The 21097-nt window shown below is 47.1% G+C and overlaps 10 protein-coding genes across 10 annotated transcripts; 2 read left to right on the forward strand and 8 right to left on the reverse strand.

Moving 5' to 3' along the window:
* Positions 1-1153: 1153 nt before the first annotated feature.
* On the reverse strand, positions 1154-1819 carry CTRU02_212358 (transposase; the record flags this gene model as incomplete). The annotated part of the gene is made up of 1 exon (XM_070205821.1): positions 1154-1819. The coding sequence occupies one exon, from the start codon at positions 1817-1819 to the stop codon at positions 1154-1156; it is 666 nt and encodes a 221-aa protein (XP_070060634.1).
* Positions 1820-1875: 56 nt separating this feature from the next.
* Positions 1876-1977, reverse strand: CTRU02_212359 (uncharacterized protein; the record flags this gene model as incomplete). Its single annotated transcript, XM_070205822.1, has 1 exon — positions 1876-1977. The coding sequence occupies one exon, from the start codon at positions 1975-1977 to the stop codon at positions 1876-1878; it is 102 nt and encodes a 33-aa protein (XP_070060635.1).
* Positions 1978-2203: 226 nt separating this feature from the next.
* Positions 2204-2809, reverse strand: CTRU02_212360 (transposase; the record flags this gene model as incomplete). The annotated part of the gene is made up of 1 exon (XM_070205823.1): positions 2204-2809. One exon carries the CDS (start codon positions 2807-2809, stop codon positions 2204-2206), a length of 606 nt encoding a protein of 201 aa, XP_070060636.1.
* Positions 2810-3310: 501 nt separating this feature from the next.
* Positions 3311-4405, reverse strand: CTRU02_212361 (adenosine deaminase; the record flags this gene model as incomplete). Its single annotated transcript, XM_036727005.1, has 1 exon — positions 3311-4405. The coding sequence occupies one exon, from the start codon at positions 4403-4405 to the stop codon at positions 3311-3313; it is 1095 nt and encodes a 364-aa protein (XP_036581249.1).
* Positions 4406-5283: 878 nt separating this feature from the next.
* CTRU02_212362 (allantoate permease) lies at positions 5284-7000 on the forward strand (the record flags this gene model as incomplete). The annotated part of the gene is made up of 2 exons (XM_070205824.1): positions 5284-5610; positions 5666-7000. The coding sequence occupies 2 exons, from the start codon at positions 5284-5286 to the stop codon at positions 6998-7000; spliced, it is 1662 nt and encodes a 553-aa protein (XP_070060637.1).
* A 753-nt stretch (positions 7001-7753) lies between these two features.
* On the reverse strand, positions 7754-8299 carry CTRU02_212363 (MFS multidrug transporter; the record flags this gene model as incomplete). Its single annotated transcript, XM_036727003.1, has 1 exon — positions 7754-8299. The coding sequence occupies one exon, from the start codon at positions 8297-8299 to the stop codon at positions 7754-7756; it is 546 nt and encodes a 181-aa protein (XP_036581247.1).
* A 1549-nt stretch (positions 8300-9848) lies between these two features.
* CTRU02_212364 (MFS transporter liz1) lies at positions 9849-11395 on the reverse strand (the record flags this gene model as incomplete). The annotated part of the gene is made up of 2 exons (XM_036727002.1): positions 9849-10980; positions 11031-11395. The coding sequence occupies 2 exons, from the start codon at positions 11393-11395 to the stop codon at positions 9849-9851; spliced, it is 1497 nt and encodes a 498-aa protein (XP_036581246.1).
* Positions 11396-12684: 1289 nt separating this feature from the next.
* On the forward strand, positions 12685-13979 carry CTRU02_212365 (alpha-ketoglutarate-dependent taurine dioxygenase; the record flags this gene model as incomplete). Its single annotated transcript, XM_036727001.1, has 3 exons — positions 12685-13128; positions 13187-13728; positions 13778-13979. The coding sequence occupies 3 exons, from the start codon at positions 12685-12687 to the stop codon at positions 13977-13979; spliced, it is 1188 nt and encodes a 395-aa protein (XP_036581245.1).
* A 3010-nt stretch (positions 13980-16989) lies between these two features.
* CTRU02_212366 (cytochrome P450 3A19) lies at positions 16990-17391 on the reverse strand (the record flags this gene model as incomplete). Its single annotated transcript, XM_036727000.1, has 1 exon — positions 16990-17391. One exon carries the CDS (start codon positions 17389-17391, stop codon positions 16990-16992), a length of 402 nt encoding a protein of 133 aa, XP_036581244.1.
* Positions 17392-20692: 3301 nt separating this feature from the next.
* CTRU02_212367 (RNase H-like protein) lies at positions 20693-21052 on the reverse strand (the record flags this gene model as incomplete). The annotated part of the gene is made up of 1 exon (XM_070205825.1): positions 20693-21052. The coding sequence occupies one exon, from the start codon at positions 21050-21052 to the stop codon at positions 20693-20695; it is 360 nt and encodes a 119-aa protein (XP_070060638.1).
* Between the last annotated feature and the right edge of the window lie 45 nt (positions 21053-21097).

The raw sequence follows: 21097 nt of genomic DNA on the forward strand, positions 1-21097 counted from the left end.
ATCATAGCCATATTCGTCGTCAGATTCAAGCAAGACAGAGCCTGCCATCGTGATGCAATCGAGCTATCATGTCGGTGTTGGTGGGGCAGACTTCCAAGCTGACTGATAGCGGCTGAGAACGCCATTTAAAACACGAGGAGCGCGGTTGAGGAAGTGGCGAAAGCGGCGCGCTCTCATGTGAATATGCACGTGATGCTGCCCACTTATCTAGGCAGCAAACCAATGAGGAACAGCGGTCGTACTCACTGGGCAACAGGCTGCAACACAGTCAGTTTTGGCTTACATTCACTTCATTTTCGTTGCAGTCTACGTATTTGATTGGAAAATTGTTTCTATGCGCTTCAGTATGATGTTTAACTTGGTACTTTAAGCTTCCGTTTGCTCGCATCGGGCAACGGTCACCCCCTTTAATACCAATCAAGAGGCTATTCAGTGGTAGCAGCGGAAACCATATGTACGAGCCCCTTCGTATTCCGGGTTGTCAAACTCATTCGGACTTTTGTTGCCAAAACTCCCCCAAGGTTCTATCTCATCAACGACGAGTTATTCTTCGCATAACAATCGTTGTCGTGGTCGGTAGATGATTCGCAATTTTGCTAGCCTTTTTGGAGCAATTAGCCCTGCTTAGTTGTTGTTTTAACTGATCAAACCTCGTTTGAAGACTCCTTTTCGTAGAATTGCCGTTTCATACGCCTTAGGTCAAGAAATAGACTTTGGGTGCCCTTTGAGACGATCCGGTGGTGTAGGAATGACTCAAGGCTTCCAATATCTTGTCTGACTTGTGAAGGGCTGTGGGGGCTATCAAACACTAAAAAGACGAGACCCGAATAGCTGGTCTTGGGACTTTGATACAGCCCTTTTTTCAGCGTTGTTTAAGTTGGATGGAGAGCAGGTAAGGCCAATCAATTATGGCACAAAACGACAGCTTTACTGATGGCAATCCTTTGTCTTTATCCTCTGTTCAGCATTATTGAGCTAAGCTAGGTGGCATTACAACTAGTTAGGTTCTGAAAAAAAGCTTCGAATCAGGTAGGGAAAATTAGTATAACGTACATGATAAGCGAGTGAGACAGACAAGCGAGTGAGACAGTAAACCAGACCTTCGCGACAATAATATCGAAATCTATAACAAGAAATCTTAGATTGATTAATACTACTCGGATTCCTGTTCTTCGGATGTTTCCTCAATAAATTGACATGTTCTCGCGTTGTGGCCTGTATTCCCGCATACGCCACACCGACGATGAGTCGTCTCAGACCTCACTTTGCGACCACTACTCCGTCGCGTTTCCTCTTGTAGTTGCGTGTCTGCCTCTCTTTGCGACTGTATATCCTCTCCAGTAGATATAGTAAGACTTCCTCCTTTCTGTAGACGTGTTTTCTTAGCCCTTCGACGCCGACTTAATATTGCATTCTCCTCTCGAAGGATTTGAACCTCTGACTCTAGTAATGCTACCCGATGCCCTAGTCCTTCTGTCCCTCTGGCTAGCTTACTCACAGCACTATAAATTGATGCTGGAGAGCTGCTTCGGTGGCGTGAGATTCGACTCTTAATAAAAGTAGACTGTGATCTTGCTTCGCTTGGGTTGCTCGGCGTCCTAGAGATCCAAGGGTCTGGTGTCTGAGGGACCCCCTCCTCAGGCGTTGGCGTTCGGAACTTTACATCCAGCTTTGAGAGAACACTTTCTGCATTCAAAGGGACAAGTCCAGCTCCTCGGAAACCTCCCTGGATATTTTTCCTCGTAAAAGACTGCTTAAAAGCTTCGTGAAATGCTGCAAAGAAATCTTCCTTCGAGATATGGGTTGTGCCTCGCCGCATCTTATTCTTAATTTGCCGACCGTAGGCATTCTTTAACGGCTAAAAACAACCAACATCTAAGGGTTGAAGTAGATGAGACGAGTGAGCCGGCATGCACAGTGTAATAATGTTGTTTTCTTGACAAAAGAGCTCGAAGGCTGCGGAGTGGTGACTTTCATGACTATTAACAACGAGGAGGCGATATTTCCCAGACGTACGTGGTTTTGTATAAATGTCGAAGTGTCTGATCTAGTCAATACCTCTCTCGTTTGTTGTCCATCCATTTTCAGACGTTGCAATAGCCCAATCGCCCGGAAGAAAGGTTTCTATATACCAGCTTGAGAGGTGATACTGGCCTGCAACGATGATGTATGGCGGGATGCTCTCCCCTTGGGAATTAATAGCCTAGATAACTGTAACCCATTCCCTATTGCCAGGCTGTGTCATCTTCGTATTTGAACGCCTTTCAGCACTTGTAACAACCATTCCAGAAGCAATAACGCCCATCATAAAGCCGGTCTCATCAAAGTTGTAGATATCAGCATCAGCAATACCATACTTCGCAATTGTATTCTTCACAAGCGAAAACCAGCCACGAATCACCTCTGGATCTTCGCATTGAGCTCTCTTATAGTCATACTTGCGAAAGAAACGCGTCCTAAGCTGTGGTTGTCGCTTGACGAAATTAGAAGCCCAGCGCTTCCCAACTGGAGGCGCGTCGCGCTCTGCGAGAAGTCGATTAGCCATTTCTTCCACACCACTCAGCCGGGGAGGAAATGATCGCGCATCTAGGTCGAGAATATACTCAACTATTGTCTTCTCTTCTAAATCTGATAAATTCCGTGAATTAGGCATGCTGTCGCGTCGTGAGACTATTCCCTTTAGTCGCCGGCTTAATGTTGCGTGACTGACTGTATAGAGTGCACCTGCGGCCCGAGCACTAAGTTTTGGGTCATTTCTCATTGCTTGAAGGGCAATTTGTAACCTTCTTTCAATACTAGCTGATTCCATGATTTATTGTAGAGGAAAAGGTGCCGGTCGCGTCAAGGTGCGACGGTCGCGGTTTACTGTCTCACTCGCTTGTCTGTCTCACTCGCTTATCATGTACGTTAAGTGAAGAAAGATCCCGGAAAGAAAAAGGTATATATGACATAATCCGATTTCATTACCTGTTTCCTTGAAATGTGCTGTTAAATGCCAAGAGGGCAAGTTACAAGAAGTATCAGATATCAGACCAAACGGTAATGATATGACAATCAATAAACTGCTTATCAGGCTGTCAAACGCAAGTACCTAGCCAAGGCAATGATGCAACGAAAACTTTAAAAGAGATGTTAGAAACGTCTGATTCAAATAATTTCAAGTGAATTAACGGAAATTCAGTTCAAAAACTGTTTCAGCCTGTTAAATTAGATTAAGTGATCATTTTAAATGGTGACATGGTCACGAGAGGCAGTTATTGTTTCCCAAGCACCACAAGAGCTCAAGTTCGCTTAAAGATTAAATACATCATCATTCGACATCTACTGAATCCAACTCCCGATACAGCTCTTCTTTAATCTCATCACTTGCCCAACACATATCAACCCCATTCCTTGCCAACTTCACCATGTCTCCCTTGCTCATATTGCAGTAGGTGTACACCTTCTGCATGTTCCCATCAATCCAGACATCATGCATGTACACAGGATCGTCGCTATTGATACAGAACTTCACTCCCTTCTCCCAAAGCTTCCGAATCTTGGGAAACAGCACCTCTGTGGCGGTTCGGCGATGGTATGCGTGGGGACACAGTGTCAGACCGATATTCCGGTCCAGCAAGCCCTGCAACAATTCATCGCGGTCCGCGGCATCAAGACCGTGATCGATCCTCTCCGCCCCTTTACCCCCGCAGACCTCAAAGATTGCTTCATGGACATGATCATAAGTGTCCTTCTGGCCAAAATCACAATGCATAGTAACATGCAGTCCATCACTCTTGGCCTTGAGAAACCCTTGTTCGAAGAGCATTGGTGGTCTTTCGTATGCATTACTTGCAAGCCCAACTGCGTGGAACAGCCCCTTTCCGCCTTCAACATTCCCGGCAGCCCACGGCCGTGCCGTCTCATAAGCGTCGATGCCGTCTTCCAAACTCTCGTCACGGATGAAGCAAAATACCCAGTTGGACTTGACACCTAATTTCTCTGCCCCGTCGCGTTGTGCACGAAGATATCCATTCAATACGTCCGCCGCAGGGACCCCTCGGCGTGTATGCGCCTGGATGTCGAAGAAAGGCTCAACGTAGCGGACATTCATTTCGGCGCATCGACGAAAATAGTCCATGGACATTTCGTAAAAGTCATCTTCCGTCTTCAGGACTTCGCAACCTGCAAAGTACGCCTCAAGAAAAGTCGGGATACCGGGGACGCGGCCGTTAATTTCCGGCCGGTGGTTGAAGAAGATCTTGTACGATTCCAGGAGATCTTCATATGTTTCATACTGTAGCGGCACCGAGTTTTGTTTTGCAAGCTTCCAGCGAAGAGAAGGCAGAAGAGTGCCCTCGATGTGAACGTGCAGTTCGACTTTAGGAAGCGAGGCAATGAAGGGGGAGACTTCGAGGCCATTCATGACGGGCGCACAATCGTTGTTCGGACGGTTGAGGTATCTTGATTCCTGAAAAACTGCAACGTAGTTTTCAGGGAGATAATCAATAAGTGGGTGCGTAATGAGGATAGAATGTTTTCATGTTGTCCCTCTTGAATTTCCTGAAAGAGCTAGACAGTGTGAGGTGCAACTCCGTCTCGTCGGACGTTAGCCGATCGTTCATTTTACAGCGCCGGCTCTAATTCCAATACCGTTAATCCAACTGGTCTACTCGTGGGCCGTCTGTAGACCTGGATTTACAAAAGTTCACGAATCACATACCTCTTGATGGGGTGCATGTCCGATGTTCGCAGTAATGTGGGGTGAAAAAGGAAGGATCCGATAAGACTAAGTAAGGTTTTCTTTGGTTTCCCCAGTGGTCAGTGCCAGTAGCCAACCATAACCGCCCGGTCGGTTCCAAAGCGGCTCTCTTTTTCCCAGTTAGTCCATTCACATCCATCCATCTCCAACCCCAGAAGTCGCCCTCTCCACTACGCAACCTATCGACCCCTACTAACGTACAGATAGTGCTAAAGAGACCGCACATCTACAAACCACTGGTTGAGCAGAGTAGTATCATCGCATCCTGTCGTCTCGGATATTCGCCGACGAGTGGAACGACAGCTGCAGGGAATACTGCCTGTTCGGCGGAGCTTAGTGGTGCGAAAGCATTACTAGTTTTATCTCGCATTGCTACGCTTTGCTCTGCGCAGATCCTCTGATTTGCAGTGGTTGGTCGGTCTGGCAGGTAAGCTAACGCGTCGTCGGAGGGGATCGGCAGATAAGACACTCGTGGGCCTTTTTTTGCGCTCTCTCCCCGCGGGAAGTGTACCTCCAATCGCCTCAACCCTGGCACAGAGTGAATGGCCGCATTCTTCAAAAGGGTGGCTGCATCCCGATGCCACATCCACAATGGCAGCCTTTATGTTTCCACAGACGCATCAAGCTCTCGTACAGAAGAAACACAAGAGTTGCTAGCCAACATGGGCTCGACTTCAGAATCCCAGCAAGATCCGCCAGTTGAGGCGCAAGACCGGGAGCGACAACATGTCGACCATGCGATGGCGAAGAAAATCATTTGGAAGATTGATCGAAACGTGATCCCGCTCTTGTTCTTCACGTATATGCTCAACTTCATGGACAAGACCATCCTCTCCAGTGCATCAGTCTTTGGTCTCCGAAAGGATACGGTGAGTATTCTTTTAGTAAACTGCGACCTGTTAGTTTCTGACACACCTCCGAAAGCATCTTAAGGGCCAGGACTACAGCTGGGTCTCGAGCATCTTCTACTTCGGCTACTTCGCCTGGACATATCCCACAACGCTACTTATTGCGCGCCTCCCCGTCGCCAAGTACATGACTGCCAATACCTTCTTCTGGGGCACTGTTGTCGCTGTCACAGCCGCGTGCCGTAACTACGGCGGCCTACTTACCGTTCGTTTTCTTCTCGGTGTCGCGGAGTCAACGATTACTCCAGCTTTTATGTACCTCACCTCGACGTGGTACACGCGTGACGAGATCCCCACACGCACCGGCATTTGGTTCGCGGGTAATTCCGTCGGCGGTCTCGTGGCTTCTCTGCTGGCTTTCGGCGCCGGTCATATTTCTGACAAGATCGGCCCCTGGCGCTGGATGTACATCATCCTTGGCGTCCTGACCTTTGCGTGGGCTTTCGTGCTTTGGCTCTGGCTGCCCGACACGATTTCCACCGCGCGCTTCCTTACCCCTGAAGAGCGCCAGTACGCCGGTGATCGCGTCGTTATTGCCGGCACCGGTCGGACGGAGAAGACGCACTGGAAATGGAACCAAATGAAGGAATGTCTGATCGATCCCAAAACGTGGTTCATTTTCGGGCTTGAGATCATCACGCAGATTCCCAACGGCGGCACCCAAAACTTTGCAAATCTCGTTATCAAGTCATTCGGATTCACGAGTCTCCAGTCCACTCTCATCAACATTCCCTATTCGCTTCTCTCGGCCAGCATCATTGCCGGAACCGGATACATTGCGGGTCGTTTCCGCAAGATGAACTGCATTCTCATTGCTCTTATCGTTCTTCCTTGTATCACCGGCGCAGCCATAATTTACTCTCGTGAGCACGTCAGCAACGGAGTCCAGCTGTTTGCATACTTCCTTCTTTCACCAGGTCCTGCCGCCATGCCGCTCGCCATGTCCCTCGTACAGGCCAACTATCGCGGCGTGACGAAGAAAATGACCATGTCTGCGTTGCTCTTCTTAGCATACTGCGCAGGCAACATCGCTGGTCCTCAGTTCTTCAAGGCGGCGGAAGAGCCCCATTATAACACTGCCTTCAGAACTATCATGATCTGTTACTCGTTAGTGGTGGTTCTCGCTCTTTGCTTAAGGTCTTATCTCCAGTGGATGAACGCCAAGCGCACCAGGGAAGAAGGGTACGAGGGCAGTGCTGGAGGTGCTGGAGCAGTTGGTGGCGGCAAGGTCTTGCAAGCGGATGGAAACGCCAACGATGTGGCGGATATGATGGACCAAGTCGAGCTGCGTCCTGAGGACTATGAGGATGTGACCGACTGGGAGACTGCTGGTTTCAGATACAGATTGTAGTTGACATGTAACGCGTTCACCAATAGCACATGCTATTACATCATGCCCAAACTATACCACAGAGTTCGGTTCACTTTTTATGTGTGGAAAGATGTCCAACAATGGTGAAGGCTGTTAAGATATCAACTGGCAGAAACGGGTCGTCGTAACGATCCATGGTGCTTAAAGGCTTCATTCTTGGCATAACGCTAGCTATTGCTTTCTCTAGTCTAAATTTCACAGGACTAGAGATAACTTCTTATTATCAATGATGGCTCTTTGACTGGTCTTCACTTTATCTTTGGCTGAAAAACAACGTCATCATTATCTTCACATGCTGCTCCCAGCATCTATTAAGGACTTAATCACCGTTGTAATCCATAGCTTCTCTCTGAGTCGATGATAAGGACCATGCCGATGAGTTCAAGCGCTCGTCCCCAACACCAGTCATCACTACCTAGGCAGTATTAACAATACTTGGTTCATAACTTCTTCATTCGTCATTGCCTGTAATGGACAATTCTCAGCGGCTCAAGCCTAGCTTGAATAAACCCTTTTCTAGTTCTAGTTCAATTCGTGTTGGCCGAATTGCGGAATATTTGGCCTGCCACTTATTTGTTTTCGCAGCAATCCTTTCCACCCTTACGCTTTGTTCCAGCGTTGCAGCGATTACGGCAGCATTTTAGAAACATTCTTGGCATCGTGAGCAATAATTAAGATTGGAGCCTAGATGGTGTAAGAGTCGTAAGAAACCGCCCTAGGTATCATTGCTTTTTAATCAAAATGGCTGGCAACATGATGCTCTACTGCAGCTGCATCCCCTTCAAAGACGCCGCAGACGGGACAAGTGACGACTTCAACAGTGGCGTTTGACGCCGCCACCTCGCTGTTGGTTCCCGCAGCTGCTGCTGCCCTGTTCCTCCCGCCGTTCTTTTGTTTCGCAGGTCGAATATATGCCTCGAGTCCAACCTGTGATGGAGGCAGTTCCCCCTGTGGCTCCTGCCGTCGGCCTTCACGGCGCCTTGGTGGTCGTCGGTCTTCGAACGGAACTGGCCCTCCGGCTGCTTCTAGCATCTCCTGCTCCGTAGGCAGGCCAGCCTGTTGAGACCCGGAATGCGACTGCACACGTCCGACCCGACCATCGGTCAGCCGCACTTTGATGCCCCGAGGGTGATTGCCCCGCGTCAGCACATCCTGGACGGTCCCAGCAACAGTGCGACCAGTGGGTTGATCGGCCTTTAGAACAATGTTGACGCCGGCACCGCGGACAACGGTCGCTATTGTTGGAACTCGACTCATTACGCGAGGGATCCTTCTCATATCAGGATGCAACGTGCACGGTTTAGGGCGAAGTCGTAGTGAGGCTAAGGTGAAGGCGATATCTCCATCAGGCGCTCAGTAAGGTAGTCATAGTGAGGTGGATGCAGGTAGAAATTGCATGCGTGCACTGACCATGTGGCTTAGCCACTTTTTTTTTTCTAGGGGACTTCTCATCGTCTTCCTGTAAGTAGGTCCGCGATAGGTATGCTCCGTAGTCCCAATAGCTCTTGAAAAATATTGAAGAATAGACATGGTTAACGTCACTTACAGCAATTAGCCATCTATGAATTGAAATAACGCCTAGTGCACCCTTCAACGAGTACCTCTAAGCAGGTACGGGTATGAAGTTTCGTAAAAGTTTCCAGTAACAACAGCTCCAACAGCCTACGCCAATAGTCACATGGGGCAAATCGCCACCTACCATAGCTTTAAGCAAATCAGTACGGATACTCATGAAAAGAAAACATGTAAAAGAAAACATGTAACTGAAAAAAGTTAACCTGCGTAGAATGCCAATATATAAAATCGAACTATATCCTTAATAAGGGCGCGACGCTGCATATCAGTAAGCTTTCGCATTAAGGAAGCCAAAGTGAATAACGATTCTTACGAAGAATTACTGGTGGCAACAACCTGCCGAAGGAGAGGTGGGGGCTGGTGGCTTCGGTGCTGCCAAGGCATTATTCGGTGCATTCGTGGGAGTTTGGGCTACACTGTCCGGGCTGGAGGAATAATTAGCAAAAGCATCTCTTGCGCATTCGCCGAATGTCTAAAATCAGGAGAGTTATTCGTCAGTGTTGTGATGTAATGGAGTAACACAGTCAGTGCATTCGCGATCCAAGGTAATTGAAAGCCTCCAGCAAGAATAACCATTTTAGGCTACATAACAGCAGCCATGAGCGTGTTAAGCTTGATGCGATACCAAAGGGTGAAAGCGTACTCATACTAAGAAAACTTTAGGCGAAGTCAAATGCTGTTTTCACAGTAGGATAACCGCTTCCAACAAGTGGGCAAGTTGGTGCATTGAGGGCGACGTTCTGTCGGCAGAGTAAAGCAATATGTATTTGTTTGTGAATTCTTATTACACAATTGGCCTGGTGTCGCAATGGTAGCGAGTAAGCTTCCGGTTTTTCATCCACCTTGCTTAAGGTTGCGGGTTCGAGTCCCGTCTGGGTCGTTTTTTTGCTGCTCTGTCTATGCTCGCGTTGATTGGTCAATGTTCATTTTTAGCCCTCACAATCGAAATCACAGCACCCGTTTTACAGGGCTGGTAGCGACAGACTGGTTCTGGCAGTGGCTGGGTCCCGGAACTGCCATGTGGCTGCGTCCTTGAAATTGGAGGTACATGGGTGCCGAAATCTTTATGTCAGGCACAGGCCAAGATTTACCCTTGCCCGAGGACATCATGACGAGATTATGCGGTGACTTTCATGCTAGTACCTTATCATATTGACGCTTGGCTCATCTATTGATATCTCATCTTGAAGTTCTCTACTTGACAGACATACGCACAACTTCCTGCTATTTTCCTCATTTTACAAATGCTATCTCAAGCCGCATTTTTTAAACCCTTCTTTCCCAGCTCTTTATGATGCAAAAATCGGATCAAAAATGACGTGGCTATAAGCCCAACACTCAAAGCAACCATGGTGACATAACCCTTGGGGTACCGCGGCGCCTCAACCTGTTGCCAAATGAGGAGTGGTAGCCAAGCTTGAAAGACATAAGCCATTTGGTTCATCGAGCCTGTTACCAGAGCTCGTTCTTCATTATCATCCTTGCAAATCTCATGGGCCCATGCAAATGTTAACCCGCTGATGCCACCGCCGAAACCAGCAAGGAGGAAACATGCCCACTTCCAGCCTAATGGAATGTTCCATGCCGCAAGACTCGAATAGAGGACAATTTGCACGACGCCAGAGAACACGATTGGCGGCCACCGGGCGCCTTTGAAGACCGTATCAGAAGACCAGGCGTATATCATGGTCGTGACAACAACAATAGCCGATGTGATGGTCGGATAGGTGTTCACCTCCTTGATGCTGTAACCCTCGCCCTTGAGCCACAACTGGAAACCCGGCTGGCCAAGAAGGCCACAACCGTTGTTGAAGAAGATGTACAAAGCTGTAAGGGCATATATGTGCCAGCTGGTGAAAATCTTGACAATCTTGGCTTTTGTGAAGGGTTGCCTGGTGGCGCGTCCCTCGAGCTGCATTCGCTTCTGTGCAAGCGCAATATCGTCCTTGCTGAGGTACCATGACTTGGCAATTTCGGGGACGTCGGGAAGAAGGAAAAATCCGGCAAGAGCGATGGGCAGAGAGATGACGGTATCCACGATGAAGAGCCATTGCCACCCCTTCCACCCGTGAACTCCATCCAGGTTGTAGACCGCAGCCATAAGATATCCGCTAAACATGCTTCCGATAGAACCACTGGCGTGGAATATGCATGATCTCTTCGCAAGCTCGTCTTTTCGATACCAACTCCCAATAATGTATTGCATGCCGGGATAGAAGGTACTTTCAGCGAGTCCAATGAAAAACCGAAGAACGTAGAGTTGTGTTGTGTTTGTGCACTTGATCATGAGGATGGTCAACACCGCCCAGGTAGTTTCGCATGCAGGGATCCAGATAGAAGGCCGGACTCGTGTAAGAAGCAGATTGCTGTGTGTCACTGTTAGGATTGCCGCACATGTTCATTGGCCTTTGCTCGATAATCCTGGAATACTCACCTAGGAATCTCGCCAAGAACGTAACCGACAGTCCAACAAGTTTGCATATAGTTGAGTTCATTGCCAAAAAGCTTCATATCCTCCTTCATACCTGAGACAAAGGCATTGTTGATGTTGATCTGATCCAGGTTCTTAATGAAGTAGCCTAGTGATGCCATGGTAAGAATGACAGCGTCAAGTTTGAACATAAACTTCCTTTCCTCTGGAGACTTGTCCAAGGTGTCCCAGATGTAGGACTTCCAGGTAAGTTTCGGCTTCTCCTCGACGGCATATTCCCCCGCGGAGTCGACGCCAACAGATGTCGGGGACTTGCTCCGGGGCGAGTCTATCGCGCTGGTTTTCTCGTTGATCCCGGTGACTGCCATTGCGGTTGGCAGACTCTGGATACAAAGTCCAGGATACAGCTAAGTGATTGAAAGGATGCAAGTTGACAATCAGATCGACAGGAACCAAGAATCGCGACATATCGATACTAGCTACTGGACTTTATACATCTGTACCGGGTTTTTAACGGGCGATTCAATATCTTGTGCTGGGGTATCATCGGGGCTATCATCGGAGCATCATCGGCTATGTTTGTAGAGGTTACAGGGGAAAAAATGGGTTTTCGAGCTGACGATGATTCTGGATACGATGGCGTGCTGCAGATTATCTACCCTCGTAGCGGGCAACATCCGACGACATCCCGCGACAGAGGCGTATGGCAGCCATGCCTAGTCTCGTAATGTATGACAAAGGTGGCCGGGGCGGCCCGATCTAGGCCAAGAGACTCAAGTTCTAGGCAAGAGCTTGTTATTATTCTTTCCCGTACCCTGTTCCCATCCAATGAATCCTCGTCACCTTCCCAACAATGGCTAATGTCTGTTATCCAGAAAACCTTCAGCTCACGAACAGGCCTAGGGAGGACCTTTGTTGTAGAAATGAGGGGGTGGGTGACAACCGGAGATAAGAACATGAAAAGGCTTACAGCCAACCTCGAGAAATCTTGCTAAGGGGAACATTTTTATCTTCTGAGGCTTCTTGATTGGGTTGGTGATCTGCTCAAATTGGTTGGTTTGCCATTTGTCGTCGAGCACACAATCAGGCCCTTGTATCGCGCAACCCCCACTTGCGGCGGCTGACGACCCCGAACCCGCTGGCCCGCAGCCAGTTCTTATCCAATCGGCCGGACTGCGAAGCCACCCACTTGTCGTCTGCTCAACACCATCTCGCGTGGGATTGCATCTTGATATGGTAGCAAGAGGGGTTTGGCGCGGGGATTGCGTGCTGCCTGGAGACTTTGGTTCGCGATCAAATCTTCTAGATCCGAGACTCCAATGGTTCGATGTCACGTACTAGCCCCCAGATTCGTCACTACAGATGCAGATTATCCCATTCATCAGCTTTCTAAATGGTTGTTGACCCCGCGATTATTGGTAATCAGACCTCGATTGGTGAGCATTTGTTGGTGTTGGAGAGGCTTTGAGCCTAGATGGATGGCATTGCGAGGAGCAATTCTAATCTTAGGATGGGACATAAAAGAAGATGTTCGCAGTAACCCAATACTGAATTAATCATATCAAACTAACTTTTTAATCCAAGTCCTTAAACTATATCAGAGCCTCTCAACGAGTAGAACAATAGCCAGTTCTCAGTCCAAACCAGCGCAATAAACATGGTTCCTGCCCCTATTGACCCATCTATCACGGACGTGGCGGAGCCGCAGAAGGACACCCTTGGTCTCCCCGAAGCCGCAAAGGCAAGGTTGACCAAGGCTGGCGTGGACCTTTCCAACGGCTACCCTTATCGCCCCTCTCGACCGCTGTACTTGCAGGACGCCATCAACATTCGCAACAAGGAGAGAGAGTACATCGATGCTGGATCTCGGGCAGACAAGTCCAAGAAGAACCTGTTCAGCGCGGCAACCAAGGTAACAGACCTGACGGCGCACATAGGCACAGAGATCGAGGGCCTCCAGCTCAAAGATCTCACCCCTGAACAGAAGGATGAGCTTGCCCTGTTGATTGCGGAGCGTAGCGTTGTGTTTCTCCGAGATCAAGATCTCTCGCCTCAGCAGCAAAAGGAGTTGGGTGATTGGTTCGGAGAGGTCGAGGTCCATGTAAGGATTCAGGATGGATGTTTTTAGTTTCCGTCCCTTAAGCTGACAAGCCCCGCAGCCCCAAGTCCCGCAGGTTCCCGGCGTTCTTGGCGCCACAGTCATCTGGCCCGCCCTGTGGGCTACCGAGAGACCGGCAAACTTCCGCAACCCGGGTGGAGCCTCCAGATGGCACACCGATCTAGTACACGAACGCCAACCCGCTGGAATCACGCACCTTCATAATGATACAATTCCTCCCGTTGGAGGCGACACTCTCTGGGCCAGTGGTTATTCCGCCTATGAGAAGCTTTCACCTGACTTCCGAAAAATCATTGACGGAAAATACGCCGTCTACAAGTCTGCCCATGCTTACTTGGACCGGAACGACCCGGAGGCTGGACCGAAGCATATCGAGCGCGCACACCCTCTGGTTCGTGTCCATCCCGCCACTGGTTGGAAGGCTCTGTGGGTCAACCGCCTCTTTACAGACCGCATCATTGGCCTTGACAAAGCCGAGAGCGATGTCATTCTCAACTACTTGTTTGACGTATTTGAGAAGAATGTGGATATTCAGGTCCGGTTCAAGTGGACACCTAACACGAGCGCTCTCTGGGACAACAGGTTCGTACAAATTTAGCACAGCGGGAGTATTCAAGCTGACATTTCTTAGAATCACTATCCACAACGCAAGCTGGGACTATGAGGGTAACCACCCACGTCATGGGACTCGTGTAACTTCTTTGGCAGAGAAGCCTTATTATGATGCAGACGCGCCCACTCGGAGACAAGCTTTGGGAATCTTGGACAAGGACGAGAGAGAGGCTCTTGGTATTGATGCCACGACAAAGGGATTAAAAGATTTCTCGTTGTAGATACGAAGATCTCCCGCGAAGATATCACTTACCCAATGACTCGCCTCTTAACTGTAACAGACGCCGGTGGTCATATGTTCAAGCAATTCCGGATCACCTAGGTTTATATTTTACGAGAACCTCGCATATGGTGTTTCTGTCATGAATCAATAATTAATACTCTAGGTACCTGACGTACCTGTTGATTGCCATGTTTCATCCTTTCTTCACATGACTAAGGGGTAGGTTAAATGGTCTTGTGGAGCAGGTGGTACCTGACGCGAGGAAGTCCCAGTAACACCTACCCATCTTACGCATCTTCTTTCGTAACTTTCTTGCAACTTGAATAAACTACAAAGTTCTTTTTAAACTGTCAAACTTACCATTTGACTCGAATCGATGAACCTCATTGAGCTGAGCGCAACGTACACTTTGATTCGCAACTATTATTTTGCTCGCCCCCGTCAAATTCAAAATAAAACCATAACGATACTTTTTAACCCTTCTAAGAAAAGTCGAGAAGCATCGTCTTTCTGTGCATCTTGTTCTCTCTTAGATCGTCTTCATAACTCACTGCCACCCAGTGCCAACTGTGCGCACATCGTCTTTCCCAATACGCTCCCCCAGGATAAGGACTTCACACCGAAACAGGTTTCAATTAGGAAATCGTTTAGTTTGGTCTTGCCAAACCAGCAAAGAAGTGCTCGAGATGTAAGGCCTCGCCAAGATGGCATAATTCGATTGCGGAAAGCATCAGCTCCGATGCAGAACCCATTGAGATTACAGGATTTGACGAGTGGTAGACCTTCTATTCGAACAGGAAGATAGTCGCTCCGCAATTGGAGGCTGTACAAAACAAAGAGGACCATATCATAGACAACACATTAGCGTCATCTGAAGACTCAACTTCTTCGGATAGATTGGATCATGAAAGGAACGTGGTATGTTCTGAGTATGGAGAGGGAGAGCGGGACAACCACATGGCATGGAAACATTGACAAGTGCCAAACCAGAGTCTCAAACTCAAATTATTCCCGAAACCTAAGTCAGAAAAATGGCGAGACTAGGATCCGGACAAGCCAGCTGACTTTTGCCGCTGCAAAGTCTGCCATCGGCAAGCAATTCCGATACGCAGCTCAGTTGATTACGGAGTACCCTAGACCTACATCATTACAGGCATCAAGGTTAACGTCAAAACCCATTATCAGAGTGAAGAAAACGACACACAAACCACGATAGAGAGAGGACCGAGAACCATGGATAGGCCGAGCCCCAAAGAGAACCCGAGTTTCTCAAGGGGATGTTGCGAGTCAGATTTCTTATGCTGTTCGATCCTTGGAGGTACAAGAAGGTGAAGTAAAACTTGACATTGACGACGAGTTTCGTTTCATCAGAGAGAATCTTTTACGGCGTGTTCAATATAGAGGCCGAAATTCACAAACCTTCGAAGGCTCGTCAGATAGTATCAGCCAGGAATTATCAAAAGGTTCATTGCAGAAAATGAGTCTCAAACTATACGGCCTTCATTGGAAGTGTGTTGACTCGAAGAGGCATTTCGGTGGGCTTTAGAGAGCATTTCAAATCTACACACTGCGAGGACATCGACGAGTCAGTAGCGGATCCTGTCGGACGTGACCACAAAGCAGTTCAGAGGATGACACTGACTACTTGCAGGAAGAACTTAGCAGCATAATGAATGCTAGCAGCAGCGATCTTTTTCGCCCCAACACAGCAAGAATGGTTCATTGTACAACTTTGTGTGTCTTGCGCTCCGAACTAATTCTTCTGGAGAAACAATGGCTACCACAGTAATCAAATCGCTCTTCTTGGGTTGACGCATGCTTTTTGAATGCGACCGGCAAGGCTGATTTCATCATTCAAGAAAGGGGGAAACAGGCTGCTCAGTATTATGGAATGCATAAAATTTCTCGGCACAAAGAGAGGTTCATCTCGCCAGCATGAGGTCAGCTAACAGAAACCTTGACATGTCAGTGGACGCTGCGAGAGTTTCTGGCAGTTTTGGGCTGAAGAAGAAACTAACGCCATTGTAGTAGATGCTCTTGTGTTCGGGGATAGATGCAGAGCCAATTTGAAACGCGAGTAAGAAAACCATGACTTTGGAATCTCCCGTGTCTCCCGGAGATGCCACACTCAGAATTAGAACAGAGTTTAAGGACAGAAATAAACTTTATAGGACAAATAAAGGCTCAGCCGGCAGCAGTTGAGATCCCCTAGAGGGGTAAAGACAACTACATGTTTAGTGAATGAGGGAACCTTCGACCCCTTGCTCTGAATTTACACCTTGAATGGACTTCTGACCATAACGTTATAATCATGCCACACATAGTCGTTACCAGCATCCCTCTCCCAAACAAAAGTATCCTTATTGGTCATCTCCAAATCGAAAGCGAACGCGACCTTAGCTACGGTAAGACGAATGGACTGCAGCGCCATCTCGCGGCCAATGCACACCCGTGGGCCGACGAGGAACGGTCGGTAACTAGTACGGACGTCATGTTCAAAAATGGTGCCCGGACCATTGTCAATCCAACGGTCAGGTGTTACGGCCAGCTAACTGACAGTGGGTTTGTGTTAACAGTAAGCCAGGGATTGAGAGTAGTAACAGTCGTTCCGTGGTCCTGGTCGAATAGATCGTAGATCTTCAAAGGTCTTGGTGATCAGTCAAGGCCTCAACAAGAGTCGTAGAGTAGTCGTCACTTAGGTATAGCTGAAAGTACCGGTTAGGGTAATCACAAAGTTGATTGCTGAAGAGCTATGGAAGTCTGTCCTCGAGCCCGGCTCGAGTCCATCCTATATACAAGTCCTGAACGGTCCTCCTTATCTTGGCTATGTTGGATATTTGACATATCCAACATATCCGGGGATCGGTTGGATATTTGACATATCCAACATATCCAGCCCGGGTTGTCCTTACCCCGCGTTATCCCCGAGGCCACGTGACTTGTCCATAGTTCTTCCGTTCCGAGGATCCCTGGTTACACCTGTCCGGCTGGGTTACATATGCCCTGCGTTAGCCGCCGGGATCCAGGCGGGGTCGTGTTGGCGACCATGTCCAACGGGTCGTAACATCAGGACGGAACTTATCGGCCAAGGCCCAATAGTCGGGCCGTCGCTGAATTGTCCAGATATCAGCAGAGACGTTGACGCCTTTTGGCACGTAAAGGCCGTCAATCATGGCTCCAGGTGAAATCCGGTGCGAACCTCGACCGTTAATAGGCGGCAGCAGACGAAGGGTCTCTTGAATGCAGGCATTTAAATAGGGCAGACGAAGCACACTTGACGCGGAAATATCGCTAAGCGCCGAGTATGTGTCTCTAACCTCTACTTGAACTTTATGGTAATAGTTCGGTTCACGAAGTAGGTGGTAGAAAACTGCCGACAAGGTTGTAGCAGACGTATCGTATCCAACCATGCTTCCCCTGTCAGCATTTTGCTTTACGGATGCTGGGATCATGCAAGGGTACTAGTAACTCACGCAAATAAGGCTGAATTGCTAAGAATTTCAGCTTGGGTCAAGCCTGCAGATTCTTTTGCTGCTAGAATCGCTGTAAGGAAGTCTTTACGTCCTCCTTGACGTTCATGTAGGTTTCACAGGGAGTGAAACGGAATTCCGTTCGTTAATAACAAATAACAGTAAATTGGTTCTAATCGATGGTTCATGATAGTTGAAAGTGGTGTTGTTGACTAGAAGGTGGGGATATTCCCCCTTGGCCTGTCACGTAGGTCTGGGAGGCTTAGGCCTCTCAGCCTGGCGGGCGTGTGGCTGGAAGTACCATACGACTCCGTATTCTAACTATCGCAACACTAGAAACTCTTTTTTTATAGTATTGAAGCGGTTGGAATACGTTATCCCTATATAGTTCCGTCTCCTCGTTAATTCGGCCTCCTATCCCTACTTTCTCCTGTAGTTACGGTCTTATTACCTATTCCTCTATACGTATCGTTATCGTATTGCTATTAACGAATCTCTCGAAGGCTTGATTTAGTTTGCTCTTCGTAAGGGTATTAGCAGGGTTGTCTTCGCCGTTAATCTAACGAATTTCTTATAGTTCTCGTCTTTCGTACGATTGTCTTAACGCTATAATATCGATTATAAGTCGCTTTTCTTTAGTAATGCCTAGCTTTACGAGATACTTGTATAGCGAATAAGAATCGGTATAGATAACTATTTAAATCGTTAATAGGTTAAGGTAGTTAGTAATTATTGCTAAGGTTATAGCGAAGGCGTAGGCTATATCGACGCTAGCGACTATCTCGTAGATCTCTAACGCTAATACGCTACGGGTAACTTATTTACTTTTCGTAAAGCTATAATAAATAAAGTTACTATAAATCGTAAATTCTTTATTATTATTATTAGAGGAAGTATTGTTAGCTAGGATGATTAGAAACCTTAATTAGGAGGAGAGGTTGTAATTATTAGTAAATAACTTGTTAACGAAAACGAATAGCTTAGCTATTATAAGGTCGAGTAGGATAAACGTTATTCCTCGGTTAGGCGATTCTATTTACTATCGAATCTATTAATTTAATGCTTTTATCGCTTCTAGTAAGGGGTCTTAGTATTAGGTAGTAGTAGATAAATCGAAACAAGCCTTAGGTTAGTAAATTAACGCGATATACGCCTTTCTAGCGCGTTATTCGATATATTGCTATTTTAGGTTAGGTTAGTAGTCTTAATATATCGTAACTTCTTAGCTTATCCCTTTTGCCTTAAATTAATCGAATTATTAGTTAATAGCGCGATTATCCCTCTATTAAATTAAAAGGGTTTGTTAATTATAAGGATATTCTTCGCTTTTGTTATAAAAGCTGCTTTTTCTAACTATTCGTCTTCTAATTATAAAAACGCCTTGTCTAACAAACCGAGGGTATCGTTAGTTTATATACTAATATAGCTAAAGTATAGATTTTCGGTAGATAAGATTAATAAGCATAAATTGTACGAAGAAGTAACTATCTAGAAATTCTCTCTATAATACTTATAATACGTTACCTACTAGTAGGTTCTAGCTTCTACGATTCCGTATAAAGGCTTTATAACCTTTATAATAGTCCTTTTTAGGTATTAGTCTTGAATTTGCTTTAGTAGGTAGGCGAGAATAGTATGATTAAGCCTTATAGAGGATTAAATATAAGCTTATATAATATCTCGAAGCTATAGTTATTTCCCTTCTTGTAAGAGTAACGGGGTAATTAATAGAATTAGCTATTAACTCGCTTGCTAAATCGTTAGCGATTAGGTTAATATAGCCTTCTTATTATCGTCGGCATAACCTTATATTATAAGTCTCGATTTCTCGTAGGGTTTAGTTATTTTACCTTTGACTTTGTTAACGATACGAGATCGGAAGATTCGTACGTTCTAATACCTTCTCTTATTAAACTAAGTAAATTTAAATACTCTTCTTGTTGAATGGGCTCTCTGTACGATCGTACTGTCATAAATGTAGGGTGAACCAAAGATTCTATTTTCCGTGATTACCTTTCCTAACTAGATGTTGCCTTCCGTACGAACAGATATATCTCTGTCCATACCTAGACACGAGTCGTGCATGACAGGTAATAAACCATGATCCCTTCCTCAGACATTTAGGTGTTACAGGTGCTAGTCATGCCACCTATACACCCCTTTGCCTGTGACAGCCTTGTCGTACGGTCATGTGATTATCGTTATTCCAACACTCACAACTTTTCTTTTTATGACCGTACGTGCCTATCCTTTGTCTAATTAGGTTGCGCTATTCTAGTTCGTAATAGCTTTACTTGATTAATATGTGTCGTAAGGGTGAATGTAGGAAGTCGTCTCGTACGCCTTCCTCTCTTGTCGGTTGAGTAAGTCGCGTGTCCTACGTGCCTTCCTCTATTGCTTCACCTCACTTTTTCTTGTTTTTTTTTCCTGCCTACTTAGGCAGAACTTTCCGTATTGAAATGATAAAAACGCGTCTTTTCTTCTTTTCCTCTTACTTACCTTTTCTCCTCTTCGTACACCACTTCTTCTCTCTTCTCTTCGTACGTTGAACAATCATTCTCATTCAACGCTTTTTTTTTTTTTCCTTTTATGTTTTCTAACCATGGTCTAGAACGATGAACGTAATGCTCTTGCCCTGCCGTCGCACGACATTGAAGTGCGTATGACTGGCAACATGAGCGTTCAAGAGTTCGTCGCCTCTATCATACGACGCTCTAGTTACTTCATCGCGATCATCATTCAGTCTCGAGGTCGTACGATGCCTGCTTGCGCCAGCAAGTGTGCGACCTCTGGCTCTCCTCGATTCCGGGAGTGTGTTCGTCTCAGGACCCTCTCTGATGGCTCGTGTGCGGAATGCGTCTAGCAGTCGCACGGCGCTCGTTGCTCTCACCGTGGTCAGGAGGATGGTTCGTCCGATTCGTCTGGTGGTAGCAACCATTCCGACAACGATGATGATGATGAGTCTCCCCGTCGCTCTAACTATCGGAAGCCGTACGCCCGTGGCGCTTGCTAGCCCGACCGTACGCCTGGTCGCAAGCTTGGTTATGGTGTCGGCACCTCTGGCAGCTTCCTTGGCTCTTCTCACAACCCGCAGCTGATTGAGAAGGAGTAATTGGGGGATTGGTTCATTCGTACGGTGGTTATCTATGATCTCAAGGGTCCGGCTCTCATAGACTAACATCTGGTGGTGGATGTTGGTATTGGGGTTTTCGTACGATAGTAAAATCGCACGAGTTGATTGTCATTCGTCTTTTCCCCTAAGTCTATCTACGTACGCTTCGATTCTTATCCTGAGCTTGCTTGTCGTAATTAACTGCTCGAGCGCTGAATTTGGTGACTTCTTTGTGAAAGCATCTGCTGGATTGTCTTTGCCATCGATCCATCTCACTTCTGAGATTTCTTTCTTCTCGTACGACTCCCTCAGGCTCATGATATCGATCATAAGTCTTTTCTCATCAGTAGTTCCTAGTCGTACGAGGCATTCATACAGAGATCTTGAGTCTGTATAAATCACGACTGGAATTCCTGGGAGGTTGAGCGTACGAAGAATCCGGTTCAAGGTACTGCTTAACGATATGCCACTGTCAAAGCCTGTAGTCATTCCGTATAGTTTGCTAGCTAGTATGCTTCGAGTCACTCGTTTGCA

The sequence above is a fragment of the Colletotrichum truncatum genome (assembly GCF_014235925.2).
Source record: "Colletotrichum truncatum strain CMES1059 chromosome Unknown Contig_0008, whole genome shotgun sequence".
Taxonomy (NCBI): Eukaryota; Fungi; Ascomycota; class Sordariomycetes; order Glomerellales; family Glomerellaceae; genus Colletotrichum; species Colletotrichum truncatum.